Consider the following 24,563-nt stretch of genomic DNA (forward strand, 5'->3'; position numbering starts at 1 on the left):
TGAATATTTCTAATTATGTACATACAAACTGTAGATTGACTGTCAACATAGTACGCACGACAGACTGCAAATACAAGAATGTTTTCCGTACATTCCATCAAAACAGCAATGGCGCCTTGCATGAAAACAAAACTATCAATAATCCGAGTGAGGTGACCTGTAATTTTCCCCAAAGATGAGTTGTCGAATTTTTGCTTGCCTCTTTGTATTGCTTTTGTCCTTCCTTATAGTGTTGTCACAAGGTAAGATACAAGTTGCAAGTATATTTTATGCTTAAATGTGAAGCTTGAGATCTCGTGCTACCGAAAGTTGATGCAAAAGGCAAAACATATTTTTACTCCATTGCCTTGCTAGAAATCTCTGTGCAACAATTCCAAGGAATGAATCAACAAACTTTGTCTCCGGAGAGAGCGTGTAAACGAGCATTGGTTTGCGTGCTAGCCAGTTGCAGTGCTTGTCCGCGGCCGCGTGCTGTCCAAAAAACTAAGATATGAAGATATGTAAGGTTCAACCATAGACAGTCGTCTCGACTGTCCATGGTTGAACGTGTTTCTGTTACCATGGGGACTTCAAGGCCGGGGGTCCTTACAATATTACAATAGTCCTACGTAGATATACTACCAAATGGCCATAATTTCTATTGGCGTATGAGATCTTATTGTTGCAGTATAAGCAAGCTTTCATGGCTGATATTTGCAAATGCTGACACACATTGCTATTAAATGCGTGCAGAATGTTTGCAAATGCTGTCACACATAGCTGCAAAATTGTAGCGCTCCGGTGAGGCGGTCGGTGATTTTTGATTTTTGCGACTTCGCTCACCAGTAGCGCTACAATGCCATAAACATTGAGCGTGGGACATCCATGTTTCTGGGAGCCGTCATTACCGGAAGTTGGTAATGGCTGCTCCCAGAAATGTTTTCGGAAAGCGATCGACATGTTTGAACAAATTCCAAACCCCATAAACGACAAGGTTAAGTGTAGTATAGTGTTTAGTCTTCAGCAGTGATAAATCGGTACAACCAAATGCAGTAAATATGTAGCACTTCACATCAACACACCTAGTCCAGTGGGATGCGTTTATTTTATACTCCCCAGGACCATCAGCATTGTAGCGCTACTGGTGAGCAAAGTCGCAAAAAACAAAAATCACCGACCGCCTCACCATAGCGCTACAATTTTGCAGCTATGTCACACACTGCTATTAAATGCACGCTTAATAGTATAAATTTGTCTATCTGATGCCATAGAAATCACCATAGCCATTGGTGTTGTAGCGATGAAGAACCTTGCAGCCACAGGATCACACAATGCCTTAAACGTAATCCTTGAACTGGATAGATGGTTGTTAAAAAGTAAAACCATAGTACTGTGAATAGATACATCCACAAGATCACACAGTGTATTTCTGAGCAGGTGTGGCTCAAAAGAACCACCATGGTTCATAGTCACGTCGTTCAAAACCACAAAAAACCAACAAAAAAAACAAGTTTGTCTGTAACTGCCTTCGTACAGTGATTCTTTGCCATGGCAGAAATCAAGTAAATGTTACCACTACTACCCAACAATTTCTCATGAATTTTCCATGGGTAATAAAGAACGATACCAGGAACCAGAAGTATTGTTACAAATTCAAACAATCAACCTCACAAAGACTGTTGTCCCTCATATTCTTTTTAGCTGGTAGTTTAGTTTTCATTTCAATAATGCAAGCATTCTTTCCTTTACAGAAAATGATGTCTATGGTACTGTAAATGTTGGTGTATTGGTTTCTGTGAATGGTACCAATTCAACTCTCATCAACTCCTCACCTCAGCTGTTCACAATCACTGAAAATGATGAACAGGGCTTCCTACCAGTCTACTTGCTAATTTACAATGGCACAGAGGCTGAGGCAGATTTTGACCCCTCTTTGATCACAGGTGATGTAAGTATGGTACTTATAGTAAATCTATGTTCAAATCTTTCTGTTGTGTAACAATTACATGTATACTTTGTTAAATTCTAATATGAAAGGGAATAATAAAAAGGTGGTAGCTTTCTTTTCTAACAGTTTAGTGCAATAAAAAGACAAATAACATGGCATCACTACCAGATTACTGCAGGACCTACATCTCCTGGCCTAACATTCATTTCGTAGTTGCACAGTTGTATCCAAGGTTTCAAAATGCCAAGTTCTCTAACTAGGAGGGAGTCTGAGAAAAAAAGGTGCCACTCTAGCTGTACAAATACAAAGACATACAAAGGAAAAAAGCAACTTTTAATTTTTAAATGAAAACACACACACACACACACACACACACACACACACACACACATGCAAACAAATATGCAAATTCAATAATGCCATCAAAAAGACAGATTTCAGGAAATGTCAGTTTGTTTGTTTGTTTCTTTATCCCCTAGCAGTGTAACCATTTTCATATTAGTCTTGCGTGATGCCTATGTGTATTTCAGATCATGGTTTTCTGTGAGATTTCAACCACCTACAGTGAGGGAGACACAGTGGTTGATTTTTACTTTGGCCTAATTGAGCAGGGAAGCACAACTGATGAAGTACAATACATGTAAGTATACAACAGTTTATTTTTTTGCTGAGAAAGTGATAACATTTCCTGAACCAAGGGACACTGAGTGTAGTTAATAATTATTCAGTTCAAACACATACAGTGATATTCACAAGTTTGCCAATGGCACAAGTTAAAGGTATACATTCACCTGTAATCTACATATGCCCATATATGGTCAAAGGGGCGTACCTTGGTATTCAAAATGCCCATGTGAGGGCGCTGTTTTTAAAAGGCGGCCATCGGCTTAAAATTTGCGATTGGTTAGATTTTCTCTTTCCATGGTTACTATGGCAAAATTGGAACAGGTGACAGTATACCTTTAAGATGCGTGGATACAAAGATTTTGATATGCAGTAGAATTTTCTCTTAGGGCCTCTAGCTGTGTGTTTTAACCCTGACCCTAATGAATCCTTGTCTTACTGGTGATTGATGCCAAACACTGAGTGTGTACACTCGTCTTTGCTTTTTCCAACTGTATAGTGAAAACGACAGTATGACAAAAGCAGATACCTTTACTTGTGCTCCTTACTGGTGATCTGTGAAACTCACAGGAACACATCACATATACCGTACCAGTATTGTAAATGTACCTGTACATCTACCATTACTGATATTTAGAGGTTATTACCCAATATGGCCTATTACTGTGTTGTATAAGCATGAGTGTCATCTGTGCTGCCTTAGACACAAGATGAAGTTAGGTGGGGGGCTTCTGGAAACGGTAAATGTTATGGAACTGGTGTTCCTTATGTTTTTTTTCAGCATACGCAAATTCTGTGTTCTCAATGGTACTGTAGATGTATAGTAATAGGTAGTATATTGTACCAGTGTATTGATGGCATGAATACAGTTATCTGATTTGCCACCGGGATGGAGTGATGTGGGCATGGGTATATGATAAATAATATTATACTGGTGTATGGACATTTGCAGACAGCCATGTTTTACACATCCTGGACATGAAATGTTTGTTGTTAAACTTCCATTTTTATACCAAATAACTACTTTGCAGGGAAGGGTTCACTTCAATATAATTGCAGTTTCATCAACAGCTTTTCTTCTTTCCTTTGTTTGTTTCTATCAGCCCTATCAGTCAAGGCAGATCTGTTGAAGTCCAGTGTAGTGGGGAATATTTCAACGTTACTGCAGACCATGATCTCTTCAATATGACTACATCTGCAGGGTTTCCAGGGTAAGTCATTCAAAATAAATTCTCTTTCATAATTGTTTTTGAAATTCAAAATCATGTGTTACCTCTTTTTATTTCAGATTCATAATTCAAAGACTGCAGCAATGATGTGTTGAAACTGTTGGGTATACTGTGTGTAAGTCCTTACTTGAGTAAGTGATGTTGTGTAAATATGTGTGTAACAAGCAGTGAATTGTTCTGAAGGGAAAAAAAGTTTGCTGATCATAAATATTGAAATTTCTAAAGCATTGAAACTACTGCGGGTAAGTTTTTCACTTCATTTCCATGTCTACAGATCCTGTCCTACTATTTTCATGTATTCAGCTTGTATATGTAGATGGTTTTATACTATTTGTGTTTGTGTGTCTATTTGTGTGTGTGTGTGTGTGTTTATGCCTGTTTGTGTGTGGGGGTATGCAGACACACTAACTCTGAAATCTCTCTTTCATGTGTTTTTCAGATATGTAGGAGTGCAGAAGAGTCCTATAGTCAGTTTCTGTTCAGATGTCATAACAGTGCCAAATGAGGAGATCCCATACAGGAGAAATCCTGTTGTTCCTGTTATTCTGAGGTGAGCAGTGCTTTACAAAATACACCCATCATTCTATTACAAGAACTACAGGAGCACTTTTGTGGAACCAGCAGTCTGCTGATTATTTTGAAATTTGTTGATTAAAATGAGATATATTCCAATTTGAATAGAGAGTTGATAATATCATAACCGCTACTTTATTTTAATTTTTACAATGTATCAGTTCCTCCTCGCTAAAGTGCAGAATAATTCATGTCTATAGTGATTTATTTTTGAAACTCAAGAAAAGCACATAAAATGTTTATAGATAACATGCTTTCAAAGGTATTTACTGCTACAAAAGGCTTTGGTGTATTGCATATATTTCTCAAATAGAGACTTTGATTTAAAGCTGCAAACACAATTACTCTGTTCAAAATTTTTGTCATTTTCACAGAGAAATATTGTGGTATCTTTAAACAGTATCAGTGAGGGCGAAAAGTGACGAAAAAGTAATTTAAAAAGCATTTTGCCAGTATTGGGACATAACGGTATCACAATCGTCATTTTGTATCTGAGCTTTCCAGTGGCCGTTACCCTCGCAGTATGTGTATACTGTGTAATGACTGAATCTTGATATCATGTATGCTTGTAAGTGGTATATCTGTATAATTGTGTTCCTGCACTGATCTACCATAGTATCCATGCCAGCTGACTTGGAATAATATGTCTTTGATTGACATCATGTGATTTCTGTTTCTTCCTTTTCAGTGAAGAGGTCACTGGTTCAAATGTTACTATTTCCTGTGAAGTATCACAGATTGTATCAGGTATGTTACAGTTTAATTGCAGAAATCAATCATTTGGAGGAGAAAAAAGAGCAAAAAGATTCCATAAACTAGTTACAGTATTTCAAAATGCTCCCTTACATCTTGAAAATACAAGTTGACAACGTACATGCATATGCTATCCTGGGTATAATGCTTCATTGAATGTTTCATCCTGCCTATCCTTACAAAGCAATGTATTTTATTTTGAAAATGTAATTGGCTCCGAATCTATGGTTTTCGAGCATATATTGTTTGTTCAGTTACACAGTTTTGCTGTTTGAAAAAACTTGACCAGTACAGTAGAGAGCAGCCTTGTTAGCAAGGTAAATATGTCGTGGCCCGTCACTTTGTCAGTGGAAGTTTGTACCATCCAAAAGTATATAAGTAAACGCATATTATTCATCTGCATTCATCCAATAATGTTCTGAGTCTTGACTCTCACCTGATTGCAAACCATGCATAAGTAGTGGATGAAATTGTTGGTAGCTGAGTGTTTTAATGACAGTGTATGGTTGCTAAACAGAGAAAAGCAGAATAAATATTTAACAATTTCACTTTCTGTGCAATTCAACAGACACTGTACCGTTATTGCTGTGGTTTGAAGATGTCCTCATAGAAGTCGGAGGAAGAGAAGCGTTTGTAAGGATTCACTATTTATGTTTCTGAATAAGCCTCAATACCCTTTCCTGTAGATGAACAATCTTCCATTCTGTGTATGAACTATATACAAATGTGATTTTTCTCTCCATACATTGAGAGGAATGGAGGCAAGAAAATACAGGGTTTTCCACAAGGGGCCCTTTAGGGGTGGGTTATCCGTGTGTTTTTCAAGCAATGTATTCATTTGCTAACAGCTACAACACAAAAGAATATATTTTCACAACAAGAGAATATGTTAATTGCGTATTGTTATGTACATCAGCCATCTCTCTGATTTCCCAAGCTGTGGAGTACTCTGAAAAGATATATCTAGCTTGTGTTTGTACTCTCTTTACTATTCTGTGCAGTTTTCATCAGTGTAACACATTTTAGGTTTACAAAGGTTAAAAGTATAAACACAGAAGTTAACAGAGTTTTAGCTTTTGTATAGTGTGTTTAAGCAGCAGCAGAAACTCTGAAAGACAAGCCATTTATTGCTCATGATACATGCACAAAGGTGGAAGAAAATGAGAATACAGGTTCAATGACAGAAATAAGTGTTCAGTGAAGAAGTCAAAATTTTTAGGTGAAATATTTTATTCCTGTTGAACAATTCTTAGGATGCATCTGGACCTTGAACATTGTCATGAAATAATATGAGGTTATAACAAAAATACCACAAAGGATGCACGAGGACATTGGCGAAGCGTATCGCCGGACGCAAAGCGGAGGGCGATGCACGGCGCCAATATCCGAGTACATCCTTTACGGTATTTTCATAATAACCTCATTATTATACATCTTACATTCATGACCGGGGCATCAAATTGTCAGAGTATCGACGGTTTTCGTGCAGTGTTGACTATTTTTCTGCTGATTTTATTGGGCCAGTGTGGAACAGTATCCCAGACGCACTTCTGCAAGTTCTGGAGTGTGTGCACCACACGTATGTACAGAGCGTGCGCGAGACATGTTCTGGCATTGGTCCAATGGGTTCCTTGAAACCGTTCACCACTGAACGCGCAGATACAGCCACAGGGGATGGGGCGCCTCGAAACTGTACGTGTTACGGAACGGGCATTCTGTACGGCTTTTTTAGCGCATGAAAAATTCTATCGTTCTCGATGGTAGAGGTATGATAAGACACTGTATTTTTTCTGCTAATACTATAGTAAAGGAATGTGCATACATGTTATCACACTGCACATGCAACTAAGAGTTTACTAACTTCAGGTTGCATAGTTACAGCGAAAAACGAGATGGATGAACAGTCTCATATACATTACGTTTACTTTTTTGTACGAAACATACAAGTTTTTGTAGATAACATCTTAGATAAAAAGAACCGACTCATTTAAGTGTCTGGATAGAACATACAGGGGAGTGCTAAATTACTTGTTGTGTTGATTGTAGAGACTGAAGTTAATTAGGACAGCACTCTGGCCACTGGCTAACCATAAGACGTACTGATGCCAAGCTGTTTTTATAGACACACAAGAATAAACAGTGGAGTAAAGTGTCACTTAGACGTCTGTCAAGTTTTACTTCTTAGAAAATGCATGCCCTTCAACTCAATACATGAAAGCCAATATGTTGTGTGGTATCCATGGATCGGTGTTTCATTGAAAGTCTTTTTATTTAAACTTGCATATGACAGAATAAAAAGCAGTATTCAAAAGACATTTCTATCTGACATGTGGTAATCGCTGCTTCATTCATTACTCTCAGAGTCTCACTATGTATCCATGTGTCTCGCAAAAAATCCTAATCAGCATTTGTCTGCATTCATTGTATCATGTTTCGTCTACCTAGAGTGTTGGCATAGACCGACAGCAAGCTGTTTAGATATCATCAACGTGATAAGTATTTCGGCACCTCCGTATGCAAACACTCAAATGAGTCGGTTCTTTTTATCTACAATGTTATCTACAGAACTTGTGCGGGACGTACAAAAAAGTAAACGTAATGTCATCCATCTCGTTTTTTGTAGTTTAGTCACAGGCTACTGTTGAGATTACAGAATAGCAAAGTGAGTCAGGTTATCATCTGTTTCTTCCACTAGATGGAGTACGAAGTCTTACAGAAAGGTGACCCCGTGCTAGTGCAGTGCACAGCCCAGTCAGAGAATGGAACCCAGTTCCTCACAAACACATCATCAGGTCAGTCAAAGTCAAATCTAACCGACAAGTCTTGTGTGCATACTAGTACAGGGACATATCATTGTTGTCTACAGGAATCAACATCCCAAAGCAGGAAAATGTGAAAAGTTATAGTTCACAATAGATTCCATAATTCTCCTTCAGTTATGGATTCATCTTCAATTTCAGTGTACATTTGGCATTAAAACGGACACTGACTGTGGCTGTACTGCATGATGGCCTTTTTGTCTCTTCCAACATGCAGCATTCTCACTTTTCCTTCAGTTTATATTAGCTACTGTACAAGCATGGTTAACTACCAACAGTAAGTCATTTCATGATTCCCGGGTCCATTGCAACCAAGTTTCTGTTGAACAGCGGATATGCCATTTTGCTTTTATGATGGACCTGTGACACACTGGTGCAGTTGTATGCTGGACTAACTTACTCAACTGAAGAACTGCTTTACTTCTGTTGCTACTTGTTGGGTTACTGCCACATACTATGTGGATTTGCTCACCATTTTGTATCAAGTGTTTTAGCATACATTATGTTTGTTATTACATGCCTTGATGTGAGGGTGATTAGCGGGCTGGTGAACGATGTACTGACCGGTTCCCATGGTTACCTGGTCCAGTGAAGCCCTTCAACGTTTTCAATGTCAAAGTAGACGCTTAACGCTAGATGTAAAATATCCATGCGCGCTCTGCTATTTTGACTTTCATTAAACTCTGTATGATGCTGGTCAATTATGGTAAAATTGTTTGAAAATGCCCTGCATGTAGCTAAATGTCATATAGCATTAGCTTTGAAGAGGCATGTAATAAAAATATTATTGCTTGAATACATGGGTTTATGTGCCCTCGCAGCAGGAGACAATTTGCCCTCGTGGAGTCGGGCAAATTGTCACCTGCTCTAGGGCGCATAAACCCATGGATTCAGGCAATAATATATAATATGGATATTACTTCCAGACTGTAACTCACTTTCTATCAACTATAATGTTCACTATATGAATGAGACACACAGTATTGACCAGCTCTTTCCCCTTCAACAAATCTCAACTTTTGTCAGTGTTCATGTCTCCAGAATTCCTTCATGAAGTTTATGAATCACTCCATATAACAAGAAATATGTACTTTTTACCACTCAGGTGATGAGGCGATGTTTAGATTGGATGTTGGTGATGTACAGCTCATCCCAGTCTTGAACAAAGTGCGTCAGACAGAGTTGATCACGTACCTTGTACTTGATGACCCCATCTCCGTCAACAGCGAAAGTGTCACGTTCACCTGTGTGCTGACGTCAGCAGACAGCACTGAATCAGCCAGGGAGATTGCTGACAACCCGACGTGTGAACCGTACAGAGAGACAAGACCAACAAATCCTGAACCACGTGAGTGTTTGTGTATTTCAATTCAAAGGTGAAGTTACTATGCACTTCAGGCATGACAAACGTATAGGTAAAAAGAACGAAAAATTCAACCTTGTCATACATGTATATATTTTGAATTTGAAGGCACAAATTGTTGGTAGCAATATGTGACTCATGACAAATGTGCATATATCCAAGCAAAGGACCAAATGATTAGAACCCAGCTCTGGAAACAACACAGATTTTTACGCACATCTAGGCAAGTGTAGGTTGAGCAGTGATGGGGAGGATTTGATTGAGAGATATGACAACACCTCAGTCCTGTTCAATTATTACAGAAAATGAAAGGGTTAGATGGGTTGGACTTTCATGGAATTAGTCTGCAAATTTTTGCTGTATTTTCCACTGGATGTAACTTTGTACCACTCTTATCAACTCTTTAATAAAGCTACATTGTACACCAATTATCCCTCCATCAAACTGACACAGCCATTATTGGTACATAACATAATACATTTCTATTCATCTTTTTGTTTACTTGTTCATATAATTTAAATTAACAGTCATCTTGCTTCATTTTCCCCTCACAAATCTGTTCTGGTATTGGTGAGTTTTGAATCTTTCATTCAGGAATGTTTAACACAAAGGCATTTTGGGAATATTCAGCGGTGCCCAAACTGAACACTGTTGCATGGCTGGGCACGTAGATTAGAGGGGATGGGTTATGCAATTATTATAGAATATAGGACATTTTCTGTGGCCAAGGTAGCCAGGAGTTGTACACCAATGGAACAGCTCCAGAATGAGCTTTACAATAAAACAAATAAACTATGGTGATTTTATTTTCTATGATATGATTCTGAAATCTGTCAAAACAGCTCACGTTGTTGAGTTCCTGTCTTGTGTAAGATGTGAGCAAACTTGACAATGGCACAACAAGTTCATATCAGTACTGAATGGATGGAACATACGATCTGTGTTTTGTTGTACTGGTAATGACAGAAATTGAATACAAATTTTGCCAAACACTGCATTGTACATTTATCTCAACAATTGGGAACAAAACTATTTCCACTCGTGTGAAGAGTTTTGCTTGCAGCAGTAATTAAAATTTCAGGGAAATGCAGTAGTAGCTAATGTCTACCTGCAGGAGTAATCACTGGAAGTTTTAGCATCAAAAAAGCAATGACTAGAGCTGCTACATCCAGTAATTTGTTTTGCATGAAGGAGCTTTGCTGCTAGATATACATGTACATGTAAGCATGGCCGACAGAGGGCTGATGTGCTGTTTGCAAAAGACAGTACTGGGAATATATCAAAGTGTTGTTGCATGTGGGTGTACTTGTACACAGCAATGGCAGAATTGCAATGTCAGTTGGAAAGATAAATAAATAATGGCATGGATGTAATACAGAAATTTCATACCAATCATCTAGAGTGTGTCAGACAGAGTGATGTAATTAATACCCTTATATGAACTAACTGTCGTTACGTAGAGATTGTTCTATTTAGAACATTTTACCTAAAATGTGGGAAATTGTTTTGTGCCTTCGTGGCAAATGGCATGATGGTATGAGATACTGGTGTTATTTTAGACAGAAACAACACTATAGAAAGTACCACCTACCCAAGACAGGGTAGATGTCATTAATCATTCAACAACCAAGAATGTCCTACCGTTTCCTGAACTGCATTTTTCAGTTATGTCTTGACTGTGGATTCTTTCAGAACCAACGAACTCAACCAATGGCACGTCATCGGTTGCTCCGACAACGACTCCACCAACTACGGTGCCCACAACCATCGGTGATCTCACAACAATTGGCTATCCAGCAAATGTTAGTACATTCTGGTATATGGAGTTTGCAAACTATGAATTTAATGTAAGTTCCTTTTCATGTACTCGAAAAAACTTAATTTGTATCACCCTCATGTGCTTGTCTTCATGTATAAGGTAGTTTGCACCTCAAAATGGAAACTCATAAACTTTCGCTCAAACTTTCCGCAGCAAACTCTAAACTGTTCTCTTTTGAAATGAGTGATAAAAATTAGTTGTTACTCTGCAAAATTTGGTACTTGAGAAACAAATTGTCCATTACTCGTATTTCTCAACACTTGAAAATCAAAATGGCTGCCATCCCTGTGTTACCTCTTTCGTGAAAAACTAAATTTTCGATTTCCACATGAATAAGCCAATGAAAACTGTTTTTAAATCTATGACTTCAAAATGAGCCCAAACAAGTGGTAGACCAGAAGAATATTATAAAAGTATTAGAGCCTGAATATCTGTCTCTGAGATACATTCAACCTTAAACAAATAAAAATGTTCATTCAAATGTTATCAGGCTGATCTAATTTATTTTGTGAACTGTAACATATTGACCACTGGTGTATATGCACTGTCTTGCTTGAGTTGTAATCAGATTGTATGAGATAAATTTGTGGGTTTTTCATTTTTTTCTTCAGCAAGGTGATCTTTTTAAGACAGTTGTTTTGAAGCATCCACCTTCTGTTCCCTCACCCATACAAGAGTTGGTGGTAGTGACGTGCTGTGCCCCACCAGAAAATAATGCCAATCCCAAGTACATCAATGAAACCACTGCACTACTCATGGTTGTTGACCTAACCAAAGATATTGCGGTCAACTGGACTCTAGCATCAGGTAAAGTTGAAGCAAATTGTCATTAGGGTTACCAGTAGTAGTATGTGTGCGTGACAGTTTTGTCATTTATCAACATATTGCAATCTATAGCTTTGAAATACAGTGACAAGAATAGGTTGGACATTTCTCCTTAAAACAGGAAAAGTGTTGAGACATTCAACTTTTTCTGTTATTTTCTCCTTATGCTAATATTGTACGGTTCAAGATCATGAAGAAACAATAACCCGTTTGTCAATCTAATAGCAGTCTGAATACTGGGTGTTGTAAGAGGCAATACAGATGAGACAAAATGCAAACTTCAAGAAAATGTACAGAAAAATTGCTTAACAAAAAATGTGCAACACATTTTTGTCAACATTATTTGATATTTGTACTCCATAATCGTTGGTATATTAAGAAAAAACTGAAAAAGGGTTGCTTGAATGGCAATTTTTAAAAATTTACCCTTAACCATGCACTTGACACAGTTTCACTGTTAGTAAGTTTGTGCAAAATTCTCTAATGTCTGCTGTTGTCTGATTGGCTGACAGATTCAACCAATAAGGAGACAGAAACAGTCATAAATAATCCTGCATACGTGGAGTTGGCACCATGTGAGTGTGACATGACAAGAGGAAGTTGTGATACCAACTGTTGTTGTGATACTGTAAGTATTGCCATGTTTAACCTGTTCACCCCCAATTCCCTGTCAACAGGTCCACTATCACCATTGATAACAGTGGCTTTGGGCCAAACCATTATGGTGCAAGAGTCACTTGTTGAAAAAATGTACTGATAAATATGACGTCTCAAAAAAAATATGAGTGCAAGAACTGTTACAATGTCTTCATGGATAAGTACCACTTCATTGAGAGGTGTGTACGACATGTTGACAACTTTTGTGAGAAAAAAATGTGAACTTAAAGTACTAGTATCTTTTAGGCAGACTGAATATTATAAAGCACTTGATTTTGTACTAAGTATGAAAACTTGTCATCAGAGTAATCCTCAAAGACAACAAATACTAAATATGGCTGAATTCAGATGACATTACAGTTCAATCATTAACATGCAAATAAATATTCGCGTATAGTTGTTTTCAAAAGACCTTCAGAAATTACCAGAATAATAAAATGCTCTTTTTGAAGTACAATGCTGTAGTAAAAATTAAAACCATAACATAAAAATTATGTGAAGAATTCTGACCATGACTTGGATAAATGAACACAAGCACCAAAGAAGAGAATATTTTCTCGAATTCTGTTTGCAGAAGCCAATATTGCACACATGATGCTATATTTTAAAGGGACAAAGTCGGCCATTTTTCATGAATTTTGTTTGATACGAGATACTACTTATATTGTTTGACATGTTGAAAGATACTGAATGAATAGGTGACCATGCATATACCGGTATTTGACCCCCGATTTTAGACAAATTAAATGAAACAATTGTGAAAATGAATTAATGGTCATGACCATTAATTTATTTTCGCCATGGTTTCATGTATCGTGTCCAAAGCCGGGTCGAATATATGCATGGTCACCCATTCATTCAGTGTCTTTCAACATGCCAAACAATATAAGTAGTATCTCGTATCAAACAAAATTCATGAAAAAATGGCCAACTTTGTCCCTTTAAGTGAAATTATATGATTACTGTCAATGCCACAGAAACGGACAGCCAAAGAAGTAACTAACTTACATGTACTGTATTTAATTCTGTTGGTGCAGGATTGTACCGAGGATGAACTTGAGACGTTCAGTTCCTGCATACCAGGATTGGAAGGAGGCCAAGAAGGAGATCCATATGAGTATGTCTGTGAGAATGTCAACATCTACACACCTGACTGGCATCCATTACTCTGCATAGAGATGTACAGCACTCCCTATTTGGGACTGTACTATGACACCAAATTTGGCATCAGGACCATGGAAGGCTATCGAAATACCCTAGCTACGACTGAAGATGGATACGACTATGCAGATCCAGGCAGGAGATATGGCCAGGATTCCGGTGTCACATCTGCCGGTTACAAGCAAGGAGTTGGCATTAGGACTGCGTTTGCACTCACAAACCAGGAGGGTTACTTGTCTCTGCCGACACCCAGCGCATCGGTTGGAACCTGCTCATGGATGTCACCCATTCAGTATCTGGTAGATGCTAACTCCTCCTGTGTTCAGCTTCCCACTCAATCTCTGTGTTCAGCCGTCTCATTCTTGAGTGCGCAGATGTATGTCATGTCATCCAGGATCACACATCCCCCTTGCCCGCCGGTCGCCACGGTTGTCCGAAACCATGGCAACAGCAAGAGTGCGGCTACTGTCCTCACTAACTACTACTGCACAGATGACATAACACCATTTCTTGCTTCAAACGTGACCATTGAAGACCTGTATCCCAGATTTGAGCCATCTTTCTTCCCGGACAACAGCACTGCCAGCGGAGGCATTGATATCTCCCAGCTTAACAGATGTGCCTGGGACGATGGATATACATACCCACCAGCACCAGAGTATGACTTCGACACAGCTGTCTGCAGTAATTCTGTCCTCAGTGCTAGCTATGAAATCCAATGGCAGGGCAACGAGGTGATAGCACTGGTTGCCAATTTCATTTTAGGGAATATAAGTCTAGATAGGGATCCCAGCATACCACAAACCGAGCCACCATCACTGGAACCAGCCCCACCTATTGCCCGGCCCACGGAGGCTCCAACTGATGGGCCTAGCAACACCACCACTGAATCACAGACCGAGGAACTATCAACCATAGACAGCACTACGGAAGAAACCACTGTCGCAGCTACGTCTATGGCAGTGCCGACCTCTTTCGTCATAACGACACCACGCCCCACTCCAGTCAATGGCACAGACTCACCACCCACATCCCCTCCACCGGATGAAAACACAACCCTGACAGGATTCCCGCCTTTTACTCAGTTCTTCTCTGTGTACTATACCTACCTGAACCAGCCAGAGGAAAACTTCGAAACCGGAATTCTTGATCCTCCAGAGCTGGAAGAAAGATCAGGAAATCCAGGATACGTGTTTGGAAAACTTGTCCTCACCGGCAAGGCCATCTACCAGTATCCAGAAGTTGTAGAAAACATAACAGCTCCTATTAACTGCACCGGTAATTTTACAATTGATCCACCAGAGTGTAACGCCACAGAAGTAACAACGTTCCCTCCAACTGAACCAGCAGCAACATTTATAAATATTAACACGACAGATCCATACAGATTAAAACTTTGGAATCCAGGTACCTGTTTACAAGCATTAATACTTTTTTCCCACTAATGCCTTCAACATAGGTCCAGCCACTTATCCAAAAATAATGTACTGTAATTAGAGCCTATAAAGCTATTTGCAAAGCTTTGTTATGAATTCAAATTGTTTCTCTCAGTAACTCAATTCAGCAGTGTTACATGTTTTTCATATCAACAACATCTATGAGTTTCATTCTTTTAAGGTAGTTTGCGCCTCAAAATAGAAAGACCTGCTCAAATTTTTAAGTAAGAAAACTTTGCCCCTTTCTGTTTCAATATCAAGAATAAAAGGTAGCGACCACCAGGCAAAATTTTATACTAGAGAAACAAATCACCTAAAATTTAATACTGATATATGAAATTCAAAATGGCCACCATCACTGCGTTAACTGTATGTGGAAAAATAAAATTTCTAATTTTCACAAAAATAAGCTAGGTGAAAGTTTTATTTACTCTATGAGCTTCAAAATGAGCCCCCCACCCCCACCCCCTCCAACAAGTGGTTGACAAAAATGTATTGTAAAAGTTTGTCCAAATATCTGTCCCCATGGACATTCTACCTTGACAAATGTACATATATTTTTTTTACCATTTTTCACCCTGAATTATTTTCCTCAAACTACACTCTTGATGATGCACATTAAAAGGGCATATTTCTTGTACTTTCTACAACTTTAGATGACTTCCGCATGTCATGTGTTTATGTTTTCATCCCAGTGTCCTTGTATATAGACATTCCTTTTCCCATTGTACAGTCCCCCTTCAATCAACTGTGCCTGTTGCGGTAGAAAAGGTTAAACCAAACATCAGTCGGTTAGAGGTTGGATACCACAAATAACTCCCCTTTGTATTGCTTTATTTCTGTATCTGCACTCCATTGTACAGCTACTTCTCCATGTAAAATACGTAATCTGCGCCATATTTAATTTGTCTATGCATTTCACTTTCTCTAATTTGTGAACTTGTTGAAACTACCCCATGCAGGCCCAGGAAGTCTATGTTCAGAGTCCAGTTACAGAGATATCTTCTTTGGTGAGGATATAACATCAGGTTGTATTGTCAGACTTGGATGGTCACAGTTTCAAAACTGCACTGATCTCAGGTACTATTATTGATCCATTCCAGTAAAGAATGTTAAGTGTATGTATATATACATGTATTTAGATGTCTACCAGTAGATATAGGTATTTTTTGTACACATGTAACTACTGGAGCATATACATTTAGGGATGTCATACTGTACATGTATATCACCAATAGATTAATTTGCATTCATGTATAGTATACAATGCACCATGGCAAAATTACCAGCATAGGTAGGTATAAATTTCTGTTTGAATGCTGTGTATTATTAGCTCATATTTGGTTTTATATATAAATACCAAAAAGAGCTTATATGATGAGTCTGAGTGGCGTCTGTGTCTGTATATTTGTGGGTATGTGCGGATGTATGTCCGTCACACACAAAGGCTCCCATACCGCCAAAGCTACCATCTCAGTATTTGGTGTACAGGTAGATGTAGGGGTTGAGATGTGAATTTGTTCAAATTAACACATCAGTGTGAAAAATGTGCAAATGAGGTAAGAAAAAGGGAAATACTGCAAGTGTGCAGGAGTGGTGGCAGTGAACTGAATCAGCCCACACGTCTGAATAAGAGGATTTTGACCTTTAACGTATTTGTATGCAGGGTACCTATTATGTTTGGGAGTGATAGCAGTAACTGAAACAGCTTATTTGTCATTTCCTGTCATTGTTTATGAACTGTGACATATTAACAGATCTGCTGAAACCATATGGATGTCTATTTTTGTACATCCATGGTAGAAAGATTCTCTGCTATGCATGTTGCTAAAGTTGACCTTCAGTACCTAAAGTTTCAGACCTTATTTACTTTTGTCATTCTTAATTTCTGGTTTAAATATTTCTTGTTGTTTTCTGGTTGTATTTCTTGTTGTTTTTCTGGTTGTACTGTGCAGAAATTGTCATAAAATCAATGCATAATTTTCCTGCACTGAACAGATAGAAATAACACTTATTGTTGATCTTTGTATGTACCAATTCTGATCAAATTGAGCGACACCGTATAATTGCGGTATTTTTACTGGTAAAGCAGTGTTTTGTGCCCGTTTATTTGTTCATAATGTAAAATGTTGTTGAAGTGTTGCAAACTGTTTTTATCTTACCTTGGGATCTATCAATCAGTTTAGTACAAGAATTGCAGTTTCAGAATATTTAAGGCCATATATCGAAAATGTATTTTGCTTTTCTACATCCACTGTATCATTCAGTGATACAGTTTCTCTCCATGTCATAAGTTCCTCAGTTCAATTTGTCAACTGCAAGCTAGACTCCCACTCAGAGCCACGTAAATGTTGTGGGTACTGTGGTTAAAGTGTCTCACATGATGGGAAAGTAAAGCTACATGTAACCACCACAGCAAGACTGACGCCCCAAATAGCAATCAAGCCAGCATTTGTCACTGTTACTGCCATTAGTATGCTAGCAATCAAATACCATGATCTCCAATTTAGTGTCCTGCCTATACACATTCTCTAGAAGATTTTTGTTGACATTCTCAGGAATCTGATGGAAGGTCAACTCCAGCAGCTGTTTCAAGCAGATAGGATTGGTAAGCGGGGCAACTCTGACCCCGATGTGGAAAGTGACTGGGCTGAAATATTCAAGTGAGTTCCACATGTACCTCAAATCATCTTTTAATGGCTATACAGACTCATAGAAATGTAAAAGAATATCTTTTTAGTGGATCTAAAAAAGACTTCTACATGTAGAGTACAAAGGCAAAAACAATTACCTTTTAAAGAAATAGTGATAGTACTAAGTACTGGTAGACACTTCCTTGAAATTCAGACTTTATTTTATTTTATTTTATTTTATTTTATTTTACTTTATTCCAATTTTATGCTGAAACATTGATAAAGTGACTTTGTTACAATCAGTTATAGTACACATATGCCACTGTCAATTTAGTTGATTAAGACTCTGCATTGCCTTGCAAACTGCAGTATTTTTTTTTTACATTATACCAAATACAGTGTAATGTACTATACACCAGCTTTCATATAAATGTCTTTGATGATAGGCATACCACCTTATGCTTGAGTACAATGTATTGGATATCGTAATATCAGATCAGTAGCCACATCCAGCATATTATATGTAATGTATCTGTACAGTACATATGGTTTCCATTCAGCTTTGGAACCAGTAGATTTGAACATCTTTCACTAGAGGGCGCTCTTTGCTTTTCCTTCCTGAGTGCAGGGAGCACCCTACAGCAGTGGATCATCTAGTCTATGAAAACAGGGCACACCTTCTGTAGGGAAATTGTTACTACAAAGCATGTGTGTTTTTATTTCAGTCCAATAGATCATGAGTACATTGCACCCATTCCTACCACTGGTGCACCCACTACTATACCAGAGACCAGCACCCCACCTTGGCAGAGGGAGGTCGTACCTGAAGTTACCCAGACCTTAGAGCAGATCGTCGGCACCTGTGAAGATGTGCCAACGGGCATTAATGTGGAAATTCTGATCACAGAGACTGCAGAGGTCCGGGGAATGAAACAGAGGGCCATCATGTCAGCCAGAGTCAAGTGAGATATATTTGATCATATCTAGTACTTTCACGAGTCTGTAGTATGAAGAGTTTGCTAACTTCAAATTGGAGGGGAAGTCAGTTCTGTGACCTATACCTTGGAAATGCCTTCAGAGAAGGCAGTTGTAATTGTTTCTGTGTAGATACATTAACCATGACATTTCACGTACATTAACTTGTCACTTTTTCCATATACTGAGACAATCTCACCCCCTCACTCCATGATTTTTACAACAAACTTTGATGTGGAAAGAGTAAATATGATATACATACCATACCAGGATACCTATAAATGTATGAATGACAACTTGGACTCACATGTATTCTAGTAACAAGTACCGGCATAAAGAAATAGCAACCTATGCACAAGATTTCTTGGCATTATTTCACTACGAAGCCAGTTCAGAGAACATTTCCCACCACTATACTGTATGTACCTGCATTACCGTACTCGTCCGAGCATAAGCCCTGCTCGTGTATAAGCCCCCTACTGATTTTAGAGGATTTTAGAAAATGCATTACATCCGTGTATAAGCCCCTACCCTAGTGTAACTCAAATACAGAAAGGTTAGGAGAGTATATTTGGTCATTTAACTTGGTAAAATTAATTTTAGATAATAAAGAAACCATTAAAAGATGTTAAAACAATGGGAAACTGGAGTTCCCTTGACAATATCATAAGGAAAATGACACGTTTTTCCAGTACTATCTTGATTCTTTGACCCTACTCACCCCCGTCGCCTAAATAGAATAGTCTCACTCACGTCCGCCATTGTTTATTTTCATTCACAGCCACGATGTTTTCATGCTTGAAACATGCAGTTTCTTTTGTTTGAAGCAATTATCCTTTCATTTGTGAAGACTTTTCCTGGTGACTATTACAATTTTCACTGCTATGTTGTTGTTTTCACAAGATGTAGACAGTTTGATATTGGAATATTGAGTTGCCTTTCCGTGTGGGCAATGCATGCCTGTTCACATACTGTTGATCAGCAGCATACATGACGTCTTTGTTTCAAGTTTGGGTTTTTTTCGACGCTGAAATTTCACCAAAATGTCGCTTCTGTATTCAGAGATTGTACAATCAATTTCTTTGGATGTGCAAGTGGATTTTGAAAGCGATAGAAAGATCGAGTGGTGTTGAAAAAAATCGTGCATAAAATTAGCATAAATTAAGCGTCCATGCCAGATAACATGGGGTTGCTCGAGTATAAGCCCCTCCCCTAGTTTTACCGCTGTTTAGTGTTGCCGAACCGGGGGCTTATACTCGGACGAGTACGGTATTACATGTAACATGAATAGGTTTTTAGTAGCAATTATACCATCTGAGAGGGCGCTCTACATGCTGCTTAATGCACTTGATACATATTAGGTATATTAACAGTTTTTATCATGTGATTTTATGGCCTCATTTTACCAAATTTGGTGAATTTCTTCACAGTTACACCACATCAACCTTAAGACTCAGCTGTATTGGTGCAAACGGAGTCAGTTGCTATGGCGATTATGCATCCTCCTACAATCACAGTGATGATGAGCCAGTCCAGTCGTTTGTCATCACAAGTACAGTGACCTTTATCACCGTCCCTCCTAATGAGCCAGAACCTGTCATTTCGTAAGTGCCAAGATTTCATGAGTTTTGTTTGTCATGGTACCTGCCATACATCAATAATTTATGTGTATGTCTACCATGGGTTGCTGATTGTCCTCTGATTGTCCGCTGTAGCTCAATTTACGTATTCAATGGTTTTACTGTTTTTACTCTTTATGTATTGCTTGGTTCACATAAGGACTTTATGGGTTCAAGTTTGTAGTTACCATTTACCTGGTATAAGACAGCTGATGGTATTAGTTTGGCACTGTAAGTTAAATTAATTCAAGCATAGCAAGCTATGCCTATCCAGGTCATAGATTCAGTCTAGAACAGTTTCATCCCCTCAGCAATGCCCTTTCATTGCTATTTCCCTTCATGTTGGTTAAACCATATTAGCGCCAACGATGGGCAGACACCAGTGTCTGTTTTAGGGCAGGATGCATCTGTTGAACAGACATTTTTGCCCCTCAAATATTTTTACGATATATTGCTTGTAGTATGCTGACAGTGTGGACTTGTTTTCAAACTTGTGAGGTAAATGAAGTTTTCTCTGACTTGCTTTCATGAAAATAAAACCTGTAATTTTTCCCAATACTGTTAACATAGGGATGTCAGATAAATGTCAGTAAATATCAGATAAATTATTTCTGTAGGATCACAAGTTGCTCTGTAAGACACCAATTATTGACATGTTGTAAGAGAGTGGTTTAAAGTATCCTTGAGAAAATTTTAAACAAAATTTCAAATTCTTGCAATTTCAAAGGCACACAACCTTGATAAAATTTTAGAAAAGCCTTGTAATTGAGCAAGTTTCCTAGGATATCACCTAGATGATACATAAAAAACTTCTGACCTTTCCTAACCTCATGTCAAAATTCCTTCCCACAGGTACTATGAAAACTACACCGATGTTTGCAAGTATGACACGTGTGCATGGGAAGCGTTCTACCCAATGACAATTCATAACAAAGGTGGAGATTACTATGATAACCTTGGCTATGGACTTTTCCTAGTCCTTGTTGTCTTGGTATACTATGTCATGACAAGACCTTGGTTCTGATTAAAGCTTCCAGAAATAGAAATTCTGTGTCTTCGCAAGACAAGGAGTCTTCACAAGAAGTCTTACCAGAGGTGTGCTGTGACAAAATATATTTTCTTTCTTCCCAGTTTTCTGAGCATAGCTCCAACCATTGCATTCCAAAGACTAGATTAGCCCCACTGACTCCATGTTGTATGTACGCGTCTGTTCAATATCACACATACTTATTATGTATGCATACAAATACCTAAAGTCATCACAATTTTACTCACGGTACCATGAAAAAATGAGACGGGGATCCCAGTGGAAATAAATCCTCAATAATTCTTCATTTCTGATCAAAACTGTGAAATGTCTACAGTAGCTGCTGAGGTTTAGACAGTGCTTGTATTGTATTTAAGTCCTTACTGAAATTATGAAATATTTTTAAACCTTACATTCCCTGGTTTGTAAATAGAAATTCAGATATACAGAGTAGTGCTGTAGAACCCAATCAGAGTCGATTTCCAAGTTTTTGAAGCAACTCCAATCAATCCTTATACATATCAAAATTTAAAATACTGAAATTTTACTTCTTTGAATGTTCATGATACTTATTTAATTGGAATCAGGTTTTAGAAAAAGTCAGTTTACCGTACGATGATAAGGTGTACATTCTTACATTTTGATGCTTTATGTAAAAAATACAAACCGTCCATTAAACTCTTCATAGTGTAGATTCAGCACTTTACTTACAAATTACTATTGAAGATACTGTACAGGTAGATGAGTTTCACGGCACAGTAGACTTACTTTAAATCATATCATAATTGTAAATACACATTGGAAACAAATCACTGTTACCTTTGCTAGTGTTTTATAGTCTTTTGATATTGTTAGATACCATTTGTATATAAGCTGGAACAAAAGATTAAGGATAACTTTGTACAGTTCAGACGTAGAAAATATAGGGACCAATAACAGACCAATAAGATATTGTGAATTTTACAAATTTTAAAAAAAATTTTTGAAGGTTTAAAAGATGAAATGTTAAAATGGATTTTCTTGATATCGGCAAATACTTGGCATCTCAGTAATATGTGCATGTAGAAAGAGAAACTATCAGTTCACCTTGCAAACACCCAACACTGGATTTGTAAACAAAGATGTTCAGTTAACTGATACTTTCCATTCAAAACCAATCACTGAAAATGTTGCTTCATTTGGATACCGTCAAAGTGTGATTTGTACAAAAAAAACCAACAGGATGCTGAATAAAACTCATACCAAGCTTTGTAAAGTTGTCACAAACCAAAACTTTTTACATAATATGAAATATTTTCATGTCGGTTGGATCTGTCATTGAAACACATTTTCCTTCCCAAAAAGCCATACCGGGTAATACTGTCATCACATAGTGTTCAGCATAACATGGACATGGTTGCTGATGTTTGTGTTTTGTGTAGTCACAACTACTTCAAACAGCTACTCACTGCAGATTACCTTACTCAGAGTGTGTCCACATGCTCATGGCATTTTTTAACTCTAATGACAATGAAAAAAATTTCTGGACATTTTCTATATGACAGCCCTCCACAATCCATGTTCCTACACATGGTTTCAGGAGTCAGTGAGAGCCATGCTGAGCCATTGTCAAACCAATATGACCTGAGGGCGCACTGTATGTGTGTCAGGTTGGTAGTTTGCTTTAAAATCTAAACATCACCTTCAAGATCCCAAAGTGATTAAATTCAACGTTTAGTGTTTTACAAATCATCCATATTCTGTGTATGAACCCAATCATTGCCACCCTGTTCCATTCTCGGATCATTTGCTTCATTGTTTATTTGTCTGTCTGTTTGTTTAAATGTGAAGTTCTGGCCTTGAAGTTGCATTGCTGTTTGCAGATCTGCGTGCAAGTCCCTTCAAAACCCAGTGTTTAATAATTATTCACAAAGCTACCACTGAAGCACATGGCATGTTTCTCCGATACCTGCTATAACCCTTTCACCACTATAGTTTGGCCCAAACCCATTGTTACCAACGGTAATTATGGAACTGTTTACAGGGGAGGGGGGAGGGGGGGTGTGAACATGTTAATACAAACTTGCTGCTGTCAATTCAACTCTGTGGATAACTCCAAGGAAACAGAGCATGGTTATTTTAGATTTCAATTGCTATATTGCAGTGTAATTATAGATAACAATCAGTTGCATGATTCATATTGTAATTATTTTTTCTACTTATTTATTGTAGCTGTGATAGATTATTTTTAATGGAATATTTAAGTATTAAAATTCAATTCTGAATCAGGTGCTTACCCTATGATGTTTAAATCATTATGAGAATGGTAATGTTATCCCAATGACAATAAAAAGTTCCAACCAACATGATTTGAGCTTCATAATTTTTTTAACCCCTTCCTGAACTGCAGAAGATAGATATTTATTGCCTTGGCTTCCAGACCTGCAGACATTTCAGACATAAAGTGATACAGAATTCATGTGACAAAAAATTGCAACTTTGACCAGAAAAATGTCATCTTTTAAAAACACCCTTAATGTTACAAGAGAAGAAAGCAAGGTCCAGAGAAATATGGAAATCTAAGCTATCCTTGAATTTTTGGTGTCATCTCCGAGGCTGCTTTCACAGCAGTGATGATCAAAGCTATATTTTGTAATGTCAACTTTGTTGCAGTTGATCATACATGAACTTGATTTCTTTCGATGTTGGTCAGGGGTTCAAGGCTGTTCTAAATTTTGCCTTAATCTCCGGTCTAATCGGCTATTACTCTGTGTTCAAATGTCGTTGTACCTGAGTCCAATCACTTGCCTGTATAAATCACTTTATATCAGTAGTGTACGGCAGCTGTGAATCACATGTCCTACCACAGGGAAGCCAGGATAAACAAACAAAGACAAAAACCTAAAAATCAACCAAAAAAATATAAACAAAACCAAAAAACCCAACAAATGAAACAAAACCATTCAAACAAAGAAATATGTAAAACTAAATAGCAAATAAAAACTAACAAAAAGCAAACAAATAAGTAAATAATTCATATGAGACAAAACACTAAATTGAATAAAAATTGAAATAAGCAACATATTCAAACTAAAACAATAGTATCACTTGCCAGTGTATAATGGTAGTGATACTAACATTACA

The 24,563-nt window shown here is 37.8% G+C and overlaps 1 protein-coding gene across 1 annotated transcript; it reads left to right on the plus strand.

The window, feature by feature from the left end:
- The first annotated feature begins 77 nt into the window (after nt 1–77).
- LOC139144890 (uncharacterized) lies at nt 78–23,783 on the plus strand. Its single transcript, XM_070715714.1, has 18 exons — nt 78–242; nt 1,731–1,927; nt 2,458–2,567; nt 3,655–3,762; nt 4,220–4,330; nt 5,042–5,100; nt 5,675–5,739; nt 7,802–7,898; nt 9,031–9,273; nt 10,981–11,135; nt 11,719–11,914; nt 12,445–12,560; nt 13,627–15,157; nt 16,149–16,266; nt 17,745–17,849; nt 18,545–18,781; nt 20,225–20,398; nt 21,266–23,783. Exons 1-18 carry the CDS (start codon nt 176–178, stop codon nt 21,435–21,437), a joined length of 3,861 nt encoding a protein of 1,286 aa, XP_070571815.1. The 5' UTR covers nt 78–175; the 3' UTR covers nt 21,438–23,783.
- Nucleotides 23,784–24,563: the final 780 nt, after the last annotated feature.

Source organism: Ptychodera flava, chromosome 12 (genome assembly GCF_041260155.1).
Source record: "Ptychodera flava strain L36383 chromosome 12, AS_Pfla_20210202, whole genome shotgun sequence".
NCBI lineage: Eukaryota > Metazoa > Hemichordata > Enteropneusta > Ptychoderidae > Ptychodera > Ptychodera flava.